Source organism: Thunnus albacares, chromosome 20, assembly GCF_914725855.1.
Source record: "Thunnus albacares chromosome 20, fThuAlb1.1, whole genome shotgun sequence".
Lineage (NCBI taxonomy): Eukaryota > Metazoa > Chordata > Actinopteri > Scombriformes > Scombridae > Thunnus > Thunnus albacares.
This window is the reverse complement of record NC_058125.1, coordinates 10,823,217-10,840,092: the sequence shown is the minus strand read 5'-3', so window position 1 is coordinate 10,840,092 and position 16,876 is coordinate 10,823,217. Positions and strand designations below refer to the sequence as shown.

At 41.7% G+C, this 16,876-nt stretch overlaps 3 protein-coding genes across 5 annotated transcripts; 2 read left to right on the top strand and 1 right to left on the bottom strand.

Moving 5' to 3' along the window:
* Positions 1 to 2,862: 2,862 nt before the first annotated feature.
* znf646 (zinc finger protein 646) lies at positions 2,863 to 12,514 on the bottom strand. Of its 3 annotated transcripts, none has more exons than XM_044337080.1 (4): positions 12,139 to 12,514; positions 7,761 to 10,577; positions 6,463 to 7,542; positions 2,863 to 5,272 (listed from the first exon to the last, which is right to left on the bottom strand). In XM_044337080.1, exons 2-4 carry the CDS (start codon positions 10,367 to 10,369, stop codon positions 4,381 to 4,383), a joined length of 4,581 nt encoding a protein of 1,526 aa, XP_044193015.1. In that variant the 5' UTR covers positions 10,370 to 10,577; positions 12,139 to 12,514; the 3' UTR covers positions 2,863 to 4,380. The 3 variants fall into 3 exon arrangements, with proteins under 3 accessions (XP_044193015.1, XP_044193014.1, XP_044193013.1); XM_044337079.1 differs by having other exon boundaries at positions 11,822 to 12,170; XM_044337078.1 differs by lacking the exon at positions 12,139 to 12,514 and adding an exon at positions 11,303 to 11,618.
* znf668 (zinc finger protein 668) lies at positions 11,886 to 15,093 on the top strand. Its single transcript, XM_044337088.1, has 2 exons — positions 11,886 to 11,978; positions 12,537 to 15,093. Exon 2 carries the CDS (start codon positions 12,545 to 12,547, stop codon positions 14,558 to 14,560), a length of 2,016 nt encoding a protein of 671 aa, XP_044193023.1. The 5' UTR covers positions 11,886 to 11,978; positions 12,537 to 12,544; the 3' UTR covers positions 14,561 to 15,093.
* An 89-nt stretch (positions 15,094 to 15,182) lies between these two features.
* On the top strand, positions 15,183 to 16,577 carry gjz1 (gap junction protein zeta 1). The gene is given in 2 exon segments (XM_044337089.1): positions 15,183 to 16,231; positions 16,233 to 16,577. Coding segments are annotated over 2 exon segments (426 nt in total). The 5' UTR covers positions 15,183 to 16,048; the 3' UTR covers positions 16,476 to 16,577.
* The last annotated feature ends 299 nt before the right edge of the window (positions 16,578 to 16,876 follow it).

The window sequence follows — 16,876 nt, the reverse complement described above, 5'->3', positions numbered from 1 at the left end:
CTATTTTCTTTGCTTTCTATTTCTAATTGTATATACTGTACATGCACTGGCTTCTTTTACTTAATGCAATCTTATAAACTGCTTTGTGTACCAAATGTATTTTCACAATAAAACTGACAACTTCCAGTAACAATGTAAGTCTCATTGATCCGCAAAGATGACTCCATTTTCCATCTAATTGAAGCAGTAACTAAAGTTCTTAAAGGATAGGTTCACAGTTTTTCAAGTCTGTCTTAAAACAACAATCAAGTGCCATTGTGAAGATTGAATCAGGTTTTGTTTGCTGTAATTATTTCTCCTGTTTATACTGACCATTAAGATCTCCAAATGGGCTTACATAGTAAGTGATCCACAGTCCACAGTCCTCGTTTTGAACAAAAATGTATTTAAAGGCCCAATATGTGACTTACGCATCAAGATGTCTAAAAATGACTAGACCTATGTTATATATTTTGTTGAGTTAAATACTTACATTATACTACGTCTCCAACAATGTTCAAATCCAGAGAAATCTGTAACTTTAATCAAGGTCTGTCAGATGTCATATCTCTCCTTTGTGCATACGTCAGTGTTCTGGTTGTCTGCCAGAAACTGTCATAAATTGTCTTTTTATCCACTTTTAAGCCACATTTTTACAATACACTTTTTAGATCTTGGTTATTTTAAACTATATCTTTTAACCGGATGAATGATTTTAGTCATCGGATGTTTGGATTTAAGTGATCAGAGAAACAAGCTGAGCAAATGTTAGCGGCAGCTCGGCTCGCAGTCCCTCCAGTTGTCCTGCGTCCGCCAAACAGCGTCAGAAAAACACTGAATTTAAACATTCAGTGTTTTTACCAGTTTTAATCACCGGGTCAGTTTGTTTTGGAGAGGAGGAGGCCTCTGCGGATAATTTGGCTCCCATTAAAAACATTCTGAACGATGAACACTGAAGTAATCCTAACCAGGAGAAGCTGGTTTTTTAACAATGAAGACAACAACTCCCATGATCCCACACTCTTTTGTTATTGTTTTGATTGGGAGACCCCTAGTGGCAGAAAATTACAAATTGTGCGTTTAAATTATCTGAAGATAATATGAGGCTTCAGTCATCTGAGTTGATAAAATTAAGTGGATATCTTCAGTTACAGTCTTTATAGTAAAAAATTCATTCTTTGTGCCTTGCCGGACAGTGTTTTCCTGTTCATATGTAGTGGAAAGATTGTGACAAAAAGAGGGAATTTGGCACTAAAAAGACTGTAACTTTAAGAGGTGTTGACTTGATTTGACCGATTTGGATAACTGAAGCTTCATATTAGCTTCATATAAACTTTTAAATACATTTTGCACAGAAGGACCCCCATCATTTACATTGAAAGTGCATTATGAAGGGATCTTCTAATGGTCAGTATGAACAGGAAGAATCATTACAGCAAGAAAAAGGTGTCAATGTTCATTTAGACACAAAATGTTTTAGGACAGACTTGAAAAACTGTGAACCTATCCTTTAAGAAGCTTCATAGATATACTGTATATCATAGTCATTATCATTTAGAAGAATATGGACAAGAAACAAACACATTGTATTTTCCAAGTCTTTTAATTGCAACTAGTTGAATTTTTAATAATTTGCTTATATCCTAAACTAAGTTCTAACAAAGAAGTAAAAATCTACGCTTCATAGTGACAAAATAGTTATATAAATATGAATTAAATACTGAGCAGACATTTTTGAGCACTGAAAATCCAATAAATGGGAACATGTGGTATATGGTTTTTATTACACAATAGCTAATCTAGCAGTTTTCTCCTGCAGAGGAAAATCTTTCCATAAATGTTACAGAACCGATATTTCATTCTAATATTTACAGAGCTCTGAGATTAACACACGCCACGAATACCAGGCTGTGATTGTGATCAATGACAGAGGAGTGAACGTGTTAAGTGCCGCAGGGGATGAGAATGTGAACATTAAAAAAAAAAGAAAGAAAAAAAAGTTAGTTTACAGTTTGAAGTGAAATGTGCATGGAGGCTACCAATGGCATAAGAAAATATGTTACAGTCAGATTATCTAAATCATTACAATTCATACAAATAAGATTTTAAATAACGTAAGAAAAATGGCAGATGTCAAGGTGTGCAGGTGTCTCGTGAAGACTTTTTCAAGGCTACTGTCAAGTTAACTGAATCTGATGAAGACAAAACACACGAGATGGACTCAGTTCATGCACTGAAACAAGACTTTCAGCATATTGCTTAAATATTACGACCCGCAAACTAGCTGAGGTGAACTATCGAGCAGCCGACTCGCTGATTGCGAGCTGATCGACCCACCAACGAACGACAAACAGGTTGGCTGCATTATTATAAATTTCCTGTCCTCCTTAACTTAGGCTACAAGTGTTTCAACTACACATGTGCAAATATAACTCTGAAAACGGCAGAGAAACAATCATGTCATGGTGAAAACTAGCAAACGACAAAGTAAAATCTTGAAATTGATGCTTCATCCATTGTCACTCTATTTGTCTTACAACTGATAACTGAGTCTGTATAATTACAGTGTATTCTCTACAATTAAGCTGCATGAGGCATTTAAGTAGCAGTTGCTAGGTAGGCAGAGCTTTCCATGAGGTATTTCATACTTCTGACCAGTGCCAAACATACTCATACATGAAATGTGATGTATAAGGCATAAACAAAATCTAATTTTAGATTGTTTAAAAGCAAAGGCCTTGTGTTCACTTTTGCTAGATTTCTTTAAATGTGAAAAGAAACCAGTTAAGGAACAACAGGCACAAGAAACAACTTGGCAATAAAAATTAAAAAACAAAAAAAAAAACAACAGAGAATCAATAATTGCACATTTTTCACAAAACATAAGTGGTTCATGTATTCAGACAGGAAAGATAAAAGTGGTTCGTCCTTGTAGATCCATAAAGCTCTGGTTTGTTTGTAGTAATACTTGTGCTTCGTAGAAATGAGGCCACATATATGTTTGACTTATATACAGTATCTGTGAGGAGAAAAAAAATCCAGGGAGATAGAAACAAAAAGGAACCACTTTCACTTTACTGTCACTTTTGTTTCCTCTAAAATGTGTTAACTGATTGTGGCTGAACAGATTCACAAATCAGAACATACGTAATTAAAAAAAAAAAATTACATACAAGAAAACATGAAATCAACATTGTGTTTTACAGTATTACAAGTACAGTGAGAGGAGGTCTGTTCACATTTAACTGCTACAGTCGACTTACATTTCAGGCACTGGCACTTCAACATAACTGATGCTTCTCAAAAGGTTGGATTTACAGCATGTGGAGCTGCAACTAAATGTTGGAGTGAGTGAGTCATGAGCAAAAAAATATAAAACGTGTTGAAAATGGCACGAGAGAATAATAAAAATGCTATCTATGCTCAGTTTGAAGAAACTGACTCTCTACAATGTTTTACACGTCAGGTGCGTTCCTTTTGAAGGTTTACCCTGAGTGCTGCCGATAACACGCCATCCTTGGCTCATTCATTCCTGCCTTTTTGTAACTGAGCTAATGAATTACAAATCGACTGATGAAGTTTCCTTAAAGGCTACATGAGTTTTAGAAGACAGCTTTTTCCTTTTTTACAACATTCATAAAAAGTTTTTCTATTAAAATATGCACATAAAATAACAGGAATAAATTAATAAATACATCCATTTTAGCATACAATGTCACTTAATGTGAATATTATTAGCAGTACAACTATTTACTTGATAATATGATTTTTAGTAAATCACTTTGTCACTGACCTTTGGACACACCCAGAGGTATTTGACTTAATAATAACAGGCTTGTCCTATGTGAAATCCCAAAGGAAAGTGACCAGTCCTTCAACACTGATGCCTAACAAAAGGATTCAGAGATAAATATAGTTTGTTTATTTTGTTTCCTAAGGAACTTACAGAGGCACTGAACACAATTATACATAGCAAGAGAGGAGAAATTCACCGTTAGAACAGTACTGTCTTACAAAAACATGTTATCAGTCTTACACGGACCTGGGCTGCACTTCTCTGTTCGTTTTGGTTGCTTGGTTTGTTTTGTCAGTGAGGAATGAGCGGCGATGTTTTTAATCACTCGCCCTGTATTCTGGGATCCTGTGTATTCATTGAAAACATTCAGGCTTTATTAAAAGCTGACCGATAAACCCTCTGGAGACTGTCACCATCTGTTGTGGAGGTAAGACTGGAAGCCAGTCATGAAATGTGCACGCCTTCAAAAAGGAGCTTCTGTCAGGACAAAGGAGCACTTTCTGAAAAAAAAAAAATACTGTTTTACAATTATTGATAGAGGAATAAATTAGAGATAGATAAGAGGACCATATGTCCTCTTTTTTTGTAGACTCGGCAATCCTGCTTCAAAGGAAAGACCCCATGTCTAAGTCCATAAAGGTATTAGCATCCATGCTGAAAGAGGAGTCGTAGGTCTGGGTGTTCTGGTGCATCTTCTGATGGTGCCTCAGGTTGGACTTGCTGGAAAAGCTCTTGTCGCACAGCAGGCAGGCAAAGGGCTTCTCTTTGGTGTGGATTCTTCGGTGACATATGAGCTGAGTGGACACGCGGAACGCCTTCCCACACTCCAGGCACTGGTAGCGCTTGGGCTCCGTGTGAATGCGGCGGTGGTTCTTGAGAGCCATCAGGTTGGTGAACTCTTTCTGGCAGACGGAGCAGAAGAAGGAGCCCGTCTTGTGGCTGTTCTTGTGGTTGAGGAGGGAGCCGGCGTGGCGGTAGGTGCGGCCACAGTGCTCGCAGACGTGACTCTTCTCCTCTGCACCGGCAGAATCGTTATCCTGGGAATCGGTGATGCTTCCTGGAATGTGGGACAAAGGTGGTGGAACCTGCTTGGGAATCCTGTCGATCCCTATGGTCTGATTTATTCCTGAGTCCCAGCAGAAGTCGTTATCTACAGGTTCATCCACGCCTTGTGGATAGGGGCCCTGAGCCCTGTGGTGCATGTCCTGGTGCTGCTGGTAGCTGGCCGTGGTGGGAAAGCTCTGCTGGCAGATGCTGCACACCACAGAGCGTTCCTTAGAGTGCATCTCCATGTGGCTCTGCAGGTGTGCGATCAGACAGAAGGTCTTGCCACACTCTGGACAGCAGTGACGTCTCATCTGGGAGTGTATCTGCAGGGTGAGAGGATCAGGAAATGTCTGGAGACACAAGGTACAGTGGTGCAGGTTTTCGGAGTGGGTCTTTTTATGGTTGAGGAGGGAGCCAGCGTGGCGGTAGGAGCGGCCACAAAGGTCACACCTGCAGCAAGGATATATTCATGTTCAATCCCTCATAACAAATTGCTATCAAGATCATATAAAACAACAATAAACTACTATACTGTCAAAATAAAAGCCTGACCAAAGCTGGATTTTTGAGGCCAATACTGATATTGATACATTAAAAAAACAATAATGATCTATCAGCTGATATTTGTTTTTGTTTTTAACAACATAATTTTAATAATCAAGGATGCCTTAGTTACTTTTTAAAGATCTGAGACAAAGATATTTCCTAACTAGGAGATTTTACAGTTAAAGGATAAACTTGTCTGTTGAACAAATGATGTAACAGTGATATCAGGGTTCATACGTTAACGTTTTTCCACTTACCTGGTCGGGAAAGTTAATTTTTACTTGCCTCTATACAAAATGTTTTATTTATTAGTGGTTATTGGATAACAAAGACTTAAGTTAACTGTCATGTTTAATCTTTATCTAAGTAAATGAAACAGAACATGGATACAGAGTGTCATAGATGTGAAGCAACAAACATTCTTGCATATTGAAAATGGTTTGACCCATCCTCTTATTTCACTGATCAATAAATTCTTTTGATCAGCGCAGTTTCTTCCAAACAATAGAATGGACTCCCTAACCCGATGGCAAATACATTTTTTAGACTCACTTCTCCTAGGCTTTCTGATCCCTCTTTAATATTTCTCATTCTCGAGAGTATTTGTGGCAATGAAAAATTACACGCTCAACTGATTCCTCTATTTGACAGTGTTCACATAATCCCGAGGGATGTTTGTTTCATGCATCACACTACAAGCCTAATCAATGTCAGCTAATATCAGCCAATGTATCTGTCTGGCCAATTTATCAGTGAGGCTTTCAAAATTATAATAATACTAAGACCCTGATGAAGGCCACAAGCCGAAACGCATCAGTCAACTAATAAAGTTGTTCCTCATACTGCAAGTGTTGCGGGAGTTCTCATCTTTCTAGACTTATTTCCCTTCTCTGTGCACCTTGGAAGTAGGTGAAGTTGTGCCAGAGACCCTCACTCTGCATCTACAAAATTATACTAATCCAACAACATTCAAAATAAAGGTCAGGACAGCTTTGTTAAACAAACTATTAAAAAAAATATAAAAACTGCCCAATTATGACCCAAAGACAATATAAATAATTGCATATTCAGTTCACAACAAGACAGTAACTCACATGAAGCACTTGTCTCCCCTCTCTGACTGCTGGACTCCAACTCTCGTTGAGTTCTCCTGACCTCTCCGGCAGCGGTGTCTCTTCAGGCCAGACCTGCCCTGGAAACTCTTTCCACACGCTGGACAGCTGAAGTGACTCACCGCCCGGTTGTGGACCTTCTGGTGGTTGTGTAGGATGCTGGCAAGGCGAAAGGCCTTCCCACACGTGAGACACACATACTTCTTCTTCTGCGTATGGATACGAGTGTGATTGCGTAGAGCCATGGGGTTCGTGAAGGGCTTAGAGCAAAAGGTGCAACTGAAGTGTCCTGTCTTGTGGGTATTTTTGTGGTTCAGGAGGCTACCTGCGTGGCGGTAGCTACGATTACATATGTTACACGTGAAAGGCCGCTCTTCTTTATTTGGGGACATATTTGTTTGTACCTCACTACTGCCTGACGGTCCATCACAGGCATGGGCTTCCAGTTGGTCAACAGACAGAAAGGCCTGCTTGCATTGCTTGCACTTAAAGGCTCTAGATTTAAAGCCTCTCCTGCCTGCAGCCCCATCCTTCCTGAGGTCTGCACAGACGTGGGCTAACAGCTGCTTCTTTCCCCTAAAGCCTTTTCCACAGTTTTGGCAAGAGTGCTTTTTATATGCAAAGTGGGTGCGTAAGTGGTTCTTTAGTGCCAGTTGATTGGAGTAAGTGTTGTTACAAACAGAGCAGTAATATTCACCTGTTTTATGAGAGTTTCTGTGGTTGACCAGACTGCCTGCGTGGCGGTATGTACGCCCACACTGGTCACAAGCGAAAGGTCGTTGGTCGCCTGTGTCCTCTGATTTGACTGAAGTCTCAGATTTTGTTTGTACCATCTTTTCTTCAGACAGCTGCTTACAGCGCCGGACTGAGGTAAAAGCTTGACTGGGGTTTTCAGTTGAGGACTGCATTCCTTCATCTGACCTTGTCCCATTCATCTGCATGAGGGCCTGGATCTGGTTGTTGAGTTCCTGGATTTTGGCTTGGTTTTCTTTGTGCCTTCTCAGGTGGTTCAATAGCTGCTTCTGAATTTTGAAGGCTTTCCCACACTCATGGCAAGTATGCCTGGGGGAGGAGACAAAGGCATGTGGTTAATTCTGTGTTTGCAAAACAAGGACTACACAAGGAATAGAGCCACAGTGAAAAAAACACATCTGCAACACAAAAAAATGCTTTTTTTTGTTTAACAATTACAAATAATTTCCAACAAGAATTGACAACTGGCGACACAACATATGAGAATTTTGTGAGAATTCATGATATGCACTCTTGTTGGAACTAACCTCTTAATATCAAAGTGGGACCTCTGATGGTTTTTAAGGGCCAACAGGTTGTAGAAACGTTTCTGGCAGACGAGACATCTGAACACACCTGTTTTATGGGATTTTTTGTGGTTAAGGAGGGAGCCAGCATGTCTGTATGATCGCCCACACTGATCACATTTATACTGACGATCCTCTGTATCCACAGTGTCTTTGACGTGACTTGTTTCTTCATGCTGGGTGACATCGTTTACTTTTATTTCCACTTTACCGTTTGTTGACTCATCTTTCTTTCCAGCCGTGCAGCCATGGTTTTCAAGATGATGGTAGCTGGTGCAAAAGATGCCACAGCTGCCGCAGATGATACTCTGCGCTTCCTCCTTGCTTCCAGAGCCAGCGCTGTTGTTCACATGTAAATTAGTACTGTTATTTACCTGGTCTGTGTTGTGTAGAAGCTGATGAGTAATCAAGTCCTGCCTATTGGCAAAACTTTCCCCACATGTACTACAGATAATCATCTCCCCCGGCTCTTCGTCTTTCACCTCTTCATGGGAGGACATGGAAGAAGGCCCTGAGCTTGCAGGAGTGCTGTGGGACTGTGTGTGTCCTCGGAGGTGGCTCCTGAGAGCCCTCATGCTGGTGTAGCTGTTTCCACATATAGAGCACTGATAAAGATCACCATCATCATCCTCCTCGTCAGCATTATCACCTTCTCCGCCACCGTTCAGCTGATCACTGCTCATATTTTCATGGAAACTCTGTTCAAAGTAACTTTGGTCATGGCTACCGTTCAGACCATGAAACTCTACATTACTCGCTGGATTTCCAATGGCACAGTGGCCATTGCTGTCCTGGAAGTTAATACTACTGTCATAGTCACTGCTAGTAGTGTCATGTTGCTGCTGTAGCAGTGGACAACTGTGAGACTTAATACCTGCAATATCTGCAAATGTCTCACCACAGTCTGCACACATGTGCCTCTGCATCAGGTGTTCATTGTGAGGTAGATGCACAGTCATGTCTTGGGAAAAGTCCTGATTAAACTGCTCATGGTACAACGCTCCATTGCTGTGGTCAAGTCCATTCTCCTGGTCGATACCAAGTGCAAGGTGAGTGCCGTCCTCTTCCTCCACTTGGGAAGAGAAGCAGCCCTGCTGGTTATCCAGAGTCAGAGGTTCTGAGGAGAGCCAATCTCCCTCATTGGTGAGGCTAAAAGATGACGGCTGAGCTTTGTGGAGGCGAAGATGACTTTTGAGGGCGGCCAGGTGAGGATAACTCTTTCTGCAGATGGAACATTGATAAATCCCGACCTGATGTGACCTTTTGTGGTTGATGAGGCTTCCAGAGTGGCGGTAGCTTTTCCCGCAGATTTGACACTTGAAGGGACGCTCATCAGAATCTACAGTAGTCTCTTCAGTTTTGTTTTCATTGTCAGTGTTTTGTGTATGCACCAGAGCAGGATTGAGAATGTTCACGTCTATGATTGGGGGTTCTCCCTGAGTGCTATTGGAAGATGGTGTTCGATTATTAGAACAGTCCGAGTACACGTGACCGTTGCTTCTAATCTGCTCCTGTGGCTGATCAAAACCTCCAAGATTATCTACTGATGACACAGAAGGAACATTATTTATAGGAGATGCATAAAAATTTGACTCAGGTGAAGCAATGCTATTGTCGTATGAAATATTATGGTTTTCTGAAAAGTTGTCTTGAAGCCCAAATGACACAGATGAGGAGTTGTGCATTTGGATGTGTTCCTGGAACTCTTCATCATTGGGAAATAGTACCTGACACAAATGGCAAAAATTAACTGGAGCATCCTGGCTCTGAGGTGAAAACTGGTCCAGTGATGTGCCTGTGTATGACCCGCCCATCGAACTGGGGTCTGCCCCGCTTCTTGCCTTGTGAGTTCTCTGGTGGCTATAGAGGGCAGCCATGTTATTGAACAGTTTGAAACACACCGTGCACTCAAACATTCCAACTTGGTGAGTCTTTTTATGATTGGTCAGGCTTCGATGGTGTATATATGACTTATCACACAAATCACATCTGAAAGGTCGATCTGCGGCATCATCAGAGGTCTCAGATTGTGCATTATAAACAACCCCCACCTTATCCTCAGCTGGGCTGTTTTCTGTAGAAATCTCAACGCTGGTCGACTGCTCGTTCAAATGATGCGGGTGATTATTTTCAAATTCATGTTTATTTTCATGTGTGGCATACTCCATATCTACTTTCCTATATGACTGCTCCTTTACTCTCCTTGTGAGATGAACCCTCTCATGTGTAGCAAGTTGTGTTGCCAGACGAAAAGCCTTCCCACATTCTGCGCAGGAATACTTTTTCTGAGAGGTATGGCTCCGTAGATGACTTTTCAGGGCCAAAGCGTTAGAGTTTTCTTTACCACAGATGTTACATTGAAAGGAACCCACATCGTGAGTCTTTTTGTGGTTAGCTAGGCTACCGGCATGCCTGTAACCACGTCCACATTCATCACATTTAAATTTGCGTTCTTCTTCTTGTTGAAGGTGAGCATCCATGTGTTCAAGCAGACTGGGCATACTGGGACATACCATGCCACACTGTTTGCAAGGAAACCCTGTTGTCCTGCCAGGGTCTTGCACAGCCATGACAATATAATGATTGAAATAAGTGCACCAGACACAGAGTGTATGAATATGCAGGGGGGAAATGCATTAGATGCCTTTCTTGTCCTTATAAAAAGAAGACAGTTCTTTACAATAAAAGGTCCAAGGAGCATCCAGGGAGGGGACACTGCAGATGATTTTGATAACTGGATCCACTGGACTTGGGTTTAGGAGAGGCAGGTGAATCAAGCTGTTGGCGACAGAAGAGACATGAGTTTGAGATATACATTAACAACTCATGTAACTTATTTTTCACAAGATTGCTCAGTATTCAATCTGTTTTATATAATACTCTACACATGATAAAGGGTACAACAAAAAATAACTGAAATATTTATATATATATATATTATTATTATATAAACATTTATAAATATTTTGTATTCATACAATCATTCTACAATACAAAGTAACAACTTAACCAATACAACACACCCATGTCAGTTCTGTACATGAACATCTCATAATTTAGATTGAGATTCTCTGATCTACATTTGTCAAAGTCGACAATAAAAAATAAAAAAAAACGCCAAGCAATTTTAATTTAAATGCGTGTTTAGCAGCATGTAAGCAGCATCATGGACAGGCTGCATCTCTGCACGAGCAGGCTAATTTGGACTAGCTATGTCAATAAACCGGGACACCAACGCCTCTCTCTACAAATTTATCGCCACAGCAAATGGCCATATTCTCCGACTTTTTAAAAATGATTCAACTTGAAGGCGCTCATCCTCATCTTACTAAAACGACGAGCGAACAAACGAATCACAGTTGAATTTGTACACCAGAGCAGTGAGCTAACGTTAGCGCCCTACCTGCTAGCTAAACAAACATTGCACCAAAAAAGCCAAGAAGTCGTTTTTTTTTTTAAAAAATGCGGGATCACAGCGGCAACAAATGCGTCAAATTAAATACCTGCAACAGTACTCGTTCAATGCACGCTCCTGATGATATATATTCATTCATTATTTTAAAGACATCATTTTTATCTAAAGGGCAACCCCCCCTTTTTAAACAATTGCCTTTTTTTCTTCCATCCGTATTTCCACATTGCTCTTGTTGCTAGGGAACAGGAAATGTGCAGCAGTGAAATACTTCCCCCTCCAAAGTCGCTAAAAGTTGATGACATAAAACGGCACCCAGCGCTGTGTTAAAGTTATCATGAAGAACAAATCAAACACAAATAAAAAATTGAAATATCAGTTTCATTATACTGCTCTTGGTTTTATCACACGTAGCTGAGCTATTGACTGACACTAACTTTTTTTGTACAGTAATAATTTTATCTCCAGCTTAATAAGCCATTATTGTCACAAAACGTGTTAAATTTATTAAAAACAACCTGGTTTTATCAGGTGGTTTCTAGTAAATTTATATAGTGCTCTTTTCGATATATATATTTTTTTACATTATACGTATTAAAATGTTGCACACTTGGCTTGCCGGGAGCTGTCGTCATCATGGTCCTAGAGCCGTCCTACTTCATTCTGCAGCCAGTCAACACGGATCATCGTGTCTTCACAAGAAATGCAGTCGTGTACCGAGAAGCTTCTCCAGGCATTATCGACCAACTATTAATGTCCTGATTCAGGTAAGAAAGACCCTTTGAGTCTAAAAATACAGACACGGTGCAAAGACAGAGCTGATGATGCCACTATCGAGTGAGTTGGTGCCGCCGGTCCTAAAGCCAGCCATTTTGAGTTTGTGAAAAAAACAAATTAGCAAGCAAGCTAACAAGGATGAATACGTACATGTTGTCACCGGTTGTTAACGCTGTCGCATCGACGCATGATTGATCGATCCGTGTCTCTGGCCGGACACATATCAGTCATTCACACACTCAGTGATCTTTGTCATTGCATCGCCAACTTCCTCTGGCATCAAAGCGGTTAGCTTATTGTCCCTGAGGTCCTAATGCCAGCCATTTTGTGACTTAATGCACACCCACATATTTCTATTATTATGTTATAATACAGATTTTTCCTGGTGCAGCATCAGTCACTGTCACTGATTATCATCTCTGCTAATTCATACCTGACAGGAGTGTGTCTATGGAACAAACTTATCTTACAGTCTCCTAATGCTGCTAATAATCTATTTATAGAATTATTGCAGTGAGGGTTTTTTTTTTTATATCATCCCTTTGCAGATATAAAGATGACCTCTCCCCAGCCTGGCAGCCCACCTCTTGCAGAGCAGTACACCCCTCCTTCACAGGATGAGGAGAGCCCACAAGAGGAAGAGGTGGTGAGAGATCAGCCTGCAAAAAAACGTGGCAGAGGCCGGCCTCCGAAAGCCAAACTGTCATTCAAATGCTCTTCATGCACAGAGGCTTTCAGAAGTCTGTCAGCTCTGCGGAGTCACAAGCTTTCAGCCCATGTAAAGGACCGTCAGCAGCAACACTCGTGTTCTCAGTGTGCTAAAACATTCTCAAGCAAGGCTCAACTCTCCAAACATGAGCGCACGCACTCAGCCCAGCGCCCCTTTCAGTGTCCTGACTGTCACAAGGCTTACAAGACGCCCACAGAGCTGCGCAACCATAGCCGCTCTCACACTGGGGAGAAACCTTTCGTATGCACAGAGTGTGGCAAGGCCTTCATGCAGGCTATATGTCTGAGGATCCATATGACACAGCATAGTGGAGAGCGTCCATATTCTTGTCGTCAGTGCTCCAAGAGCTACCCCACCCTGTCTAAACTGAAGGTGCACATGCGCTCTCACACTGGAGAGAAGCCATATTTCTGTGCTGAGTGTGGTAAGAGTTTTGCCGACCCCTCCGTGTTCAGAAAACACAGGAGGAACCACCAGGGCCATAGGCCGTACGCCTGCGTTGAGTGTGGGAAAACCTACACAGAGCTGAAGGACCTGAAAAACCACGAGCGCTCCCACACTGGAGAGAAACCGTACCTGTGCTCAGACTGCGGCAAGGCCTTCTCTCGCTCCTCCTCTCTGGCCTGCCATCAGCGCATTCACTCCCAGAATAAACCCTATCAGTGCGAGCAGTGTGGTAAAGGCTTCACCCAGCTGTCCTCCTACCAGTCTCATCTCCGCACTCACTCCGGAGAGAAGCCGTTCCTCTGTCCACAGTGTGGCAAGATGTTTTCTGATCCTTCCAGTTTCCGTCGCCACCAGCGAGCCCACTTGGGTTTCAAGCCCTACCCTTGCGATAAGTGCTCCAAGAGGTTCCGGCAGCCGGCCGATCTGGCCGTGCACGAACGTGTTCACTCTGGAGAGCGGCCTTACAAATGTCAGAGCTGTGACAAGGCCTTTGTAGCATCCTGGGATTTGCGGCGCCACATGCTCGTCCACACAGGTCTTAGACCCTTTTCGTGCACTGAGTGCGACAAGTCATTTGCAGAGCGCTCCAGCCTCAACAAGCACCGCCGTGTGCACTCCGGAGAGCGGCCGTTCAAATGCGAGGAGTGTTTGAAGTCATTCGTCGTGTCCTCAAGCCTGCGCAAACATGAGAGAACTCACCTGGCTGAACAGTCTGAACAGCAGCAGCAGCAGCAGCAGCAACAACAGCAACAACAGCAACAACAACAACAACAACAACAACAACAGGAGACAGAGGCCGGGTCAGCCTCAGGCTTTACCGGCCACACAACTCTCCCTCAGTTCTCCTGTACTCACTGTGATGCTACATTTGGTACCTGGGATGAAGTTCAGGCCCATGAAAATCTTCACTCCATTGACTCCACTCCTCCAACTGTTACCAAAATTGTGCCCCTGGGCTCACATGTATGTGAAACCTGCCAGGCGGAGTTTGCACAGCTGGCAGACTTGCAGGAGCACGAGAAGCAGCATCCCAAGCCGAGGCCCCACCTCTGCAACAGCTGCGGGAAAGGCTTCCTCAACAAATCTGGACTGCGTAAACACCAGAAGATCCACTCCACCAGCAAACCTCACAGCTGTCCCCACTGTGGCAAAGCTTTTCTGTTTGCTGCCTATCTTCGTAAGCACTTACGGACTCACGCAGACGCTGTCCCAGCCACTTCACTCACAGACATAAACATTATTCATACGGACCCACTCCCCTCTCCTCAACCCCCCAGTGAGGTTACCCCCACCACTGTTGAACCCAGCAGCATATCCCTGACTGTTCCAGTGACTGTACCTGTGACTGCTTTTCAGACTCTGCCGGAGTATTTGGTCAAGGAAGAAGGACTTTAAGCTTTTTTTTTTTTTTTTTTTTACTGCTGTGGAATTTTCATCCCACAAATATTTAGCCAGAGGCCTTAAATCTTTTTAGATGATGGGTCTGATTTCAACAAAAAAAAAAAAGTGTTATTTTTCGCAGTAACTCCCTTCAAACCTTCAAAAAAGTTCAAAATGGAGTTCCCTTCATGTTAATTGTTAGAGCTTTGTCATTGTTTTGTACTGTCATGATATTTGAAAGATGTTACCTATGATGTTGTTGATGTTTTAAAATATATGCTGTACTATCAGTCGCCTACTATGAAATTGTCTTATTTGTTGTAATCTCTTCATAAATATGTGGTGTTGAGAACATATATGCCGATCAATGTAAAATCTCACTTAAAAATGTTGTGATGTCAGGTAAATGTTTTATAATACATTTTAAGTCCAGCTTCTCTTAAATCCTTTGCATTCATTCAACTTACATTTTGTTGGGAAAAAAATATTTGTAACTGTTTTATTGTGTAATTATTAGTAATAACCATCATCTAATTATTAAAAGAGTTTAAAAAAACAAACAAATTCAGTGGCATTCCAAAATGTTCAAGAAGAGGAATTAAATTTTTTAATATAAACAAAAAATGTGTCTTTGTTTGTTTCTTCATGTTCAAAACCAACTTGTGTTCATGTTGAACCAATTTCAGTGTTGGTGCAGTTTTTCCAATGCATGAAGATCTTAAATGTTAAAGAGAGAGATGCTTCCAAGTAAAGTGAGGTCAAGTCAACACATCATCATGGTAAGAAGCTGTATCACATCTGGTGATGACTGACATTTCTTGAACCCATAAAAGACAGAATGCAGAGCGAGTGATAGTATTCCATTAGCAGGCTGCTATTTAAAGGTAAGCTCACTTATCTGCTACACTTTATTCCCATTAATGACAGTTTTACCTTGAAGTACATTAAGAACCACTTAAATCCAGACGCACAAACAGACGTGTGTATATTTGCTGTGACATTTGAGAATGCTGAAATGAACAGTTTTCACGCTTAATGCTTTCACGCTTCCTTAAAGTCGACTTGTGAGCTGCTGGAGCTTTGTTGGTTCGACAAATGAGAACACATGTACTGGTAAGGCTTTCTTTTGTGTGTTTGCATTGCAATTCATAGGTACTTTACATTTAAAGATGGACATTTTTTGAAGGATTATACAGAGAAACTCAAAATGATAAGACTTCTGAGCCAAATATCTAAAAAATGTTCATTATATTCTGTTCTATTTCTGCACTGACTTGACTGTCGTTTTGTTAATTTTATACTCTGATCCTGAAGAAACAACATTTGACTGTAACTTTATTTTTTACGGTTGAAATGACAAACTTAAAACTGAAACCTGAGATTAAATTTCTTCATCCATTGAAAGGATTTCTTGTGATAAATAAGCAGAACTGAAAGTGAAACAGTCTGTCATAAATATGGATAACTTCCCTACTGTTAGATATCCAACAAAAGCCAGGAGTGATGATGGCAGCCATAGTAACAGGTCTCATCCCCATCCAGCAGACGGCGGTGGATGCCACCATCATCTACAAGTGCCGCTCCCTGTGGTTCGGCCTCCTGTGCATCCGCCTGGTGATGCTCTTCCTGGCTGAGCTGCCATTTACAAAACTGGACGCTGACATTGCCTGCGACGGCACCACGCAGGGTCAGCATCTGCACCCGAGCCTGTTTTAACAAACACCTCCATAAGGCTATGATGGTGGTCTGGAACTTCACCTATATCTTGGTTATCCTTTCTGTCCTGCTCATGGAGCTGTTTGCCTCCCACCTGCCCTCCCCGGCCCAGAGGAGGAGCTCTCAGATGAAGATTGATGGGGAGCTGGAGGCTCAGGGGAAAGAGGAGGCTCAGGTTGTGCGCAAAGACACCAGAGGCAAGACGGTCATATAGATCTCCACAGAGACAGAGGCACTGTGGGCTTCTACCTGTTGAGCATCACTCTGCATATTCTGGTCGAAACCTGGTGTGTGTATGTTCTGCTTCCTTGGAACCTGCCCGAATTCAATAATTGTCCATATAAATGCTCGACAGACATCTGCTCCAAATTACATGTTTGTGTTGTGATGGCTGCACCAGAGAAACGCATGTTTATTTATGCTTTGGCTTCCATCTCTGGCATGATTATTGTTTGTTCAGTCCTATTTTGCTCACTACCTTTGCAACTTTTAAGTACTGACAGTTTTTTTTCTCTGCAATATTCTGATGTAGTCTTAATGGATATGAACACATTTTGATTGCGTAATCCTAATCAGAATTATGTTAACTGTTGTGTTGGAGGTTCATATATGTTG

Excerpts from the sequence above, each read along its gene's own strand:
- znf646 (XM_044337080.1), bottom strand. The coding sequence starts at position 10,369 with ATGGCTGTGCAAGACCCTGGCAGGACAACAGGGTTTCCTTGCAAACAG. Across the intron at positions 7,543-7,760 it reads TCCCACTTTGATATTAAGAG|GCATACTTGCCATGAGTGTG; the intron begins GTTAGTTCCAAC and ends CTCCTCCCCCAG. Across the intron at positions 5,273-6,462 it reads AGGGGAGACAAGTGCTTCAT|GTGTGACCTTTGTGGCCGCT; the intron begins GTGAGTTACTGT and ends TCCTTGCTGCAG.
- znf668 (XM_044337088.1), top strand. The coding sequence starts at position 12,545 with ATGACCTCTCCCCAGCCTGGCAGCCCACCTCTTGCAGAGCAGTACACC.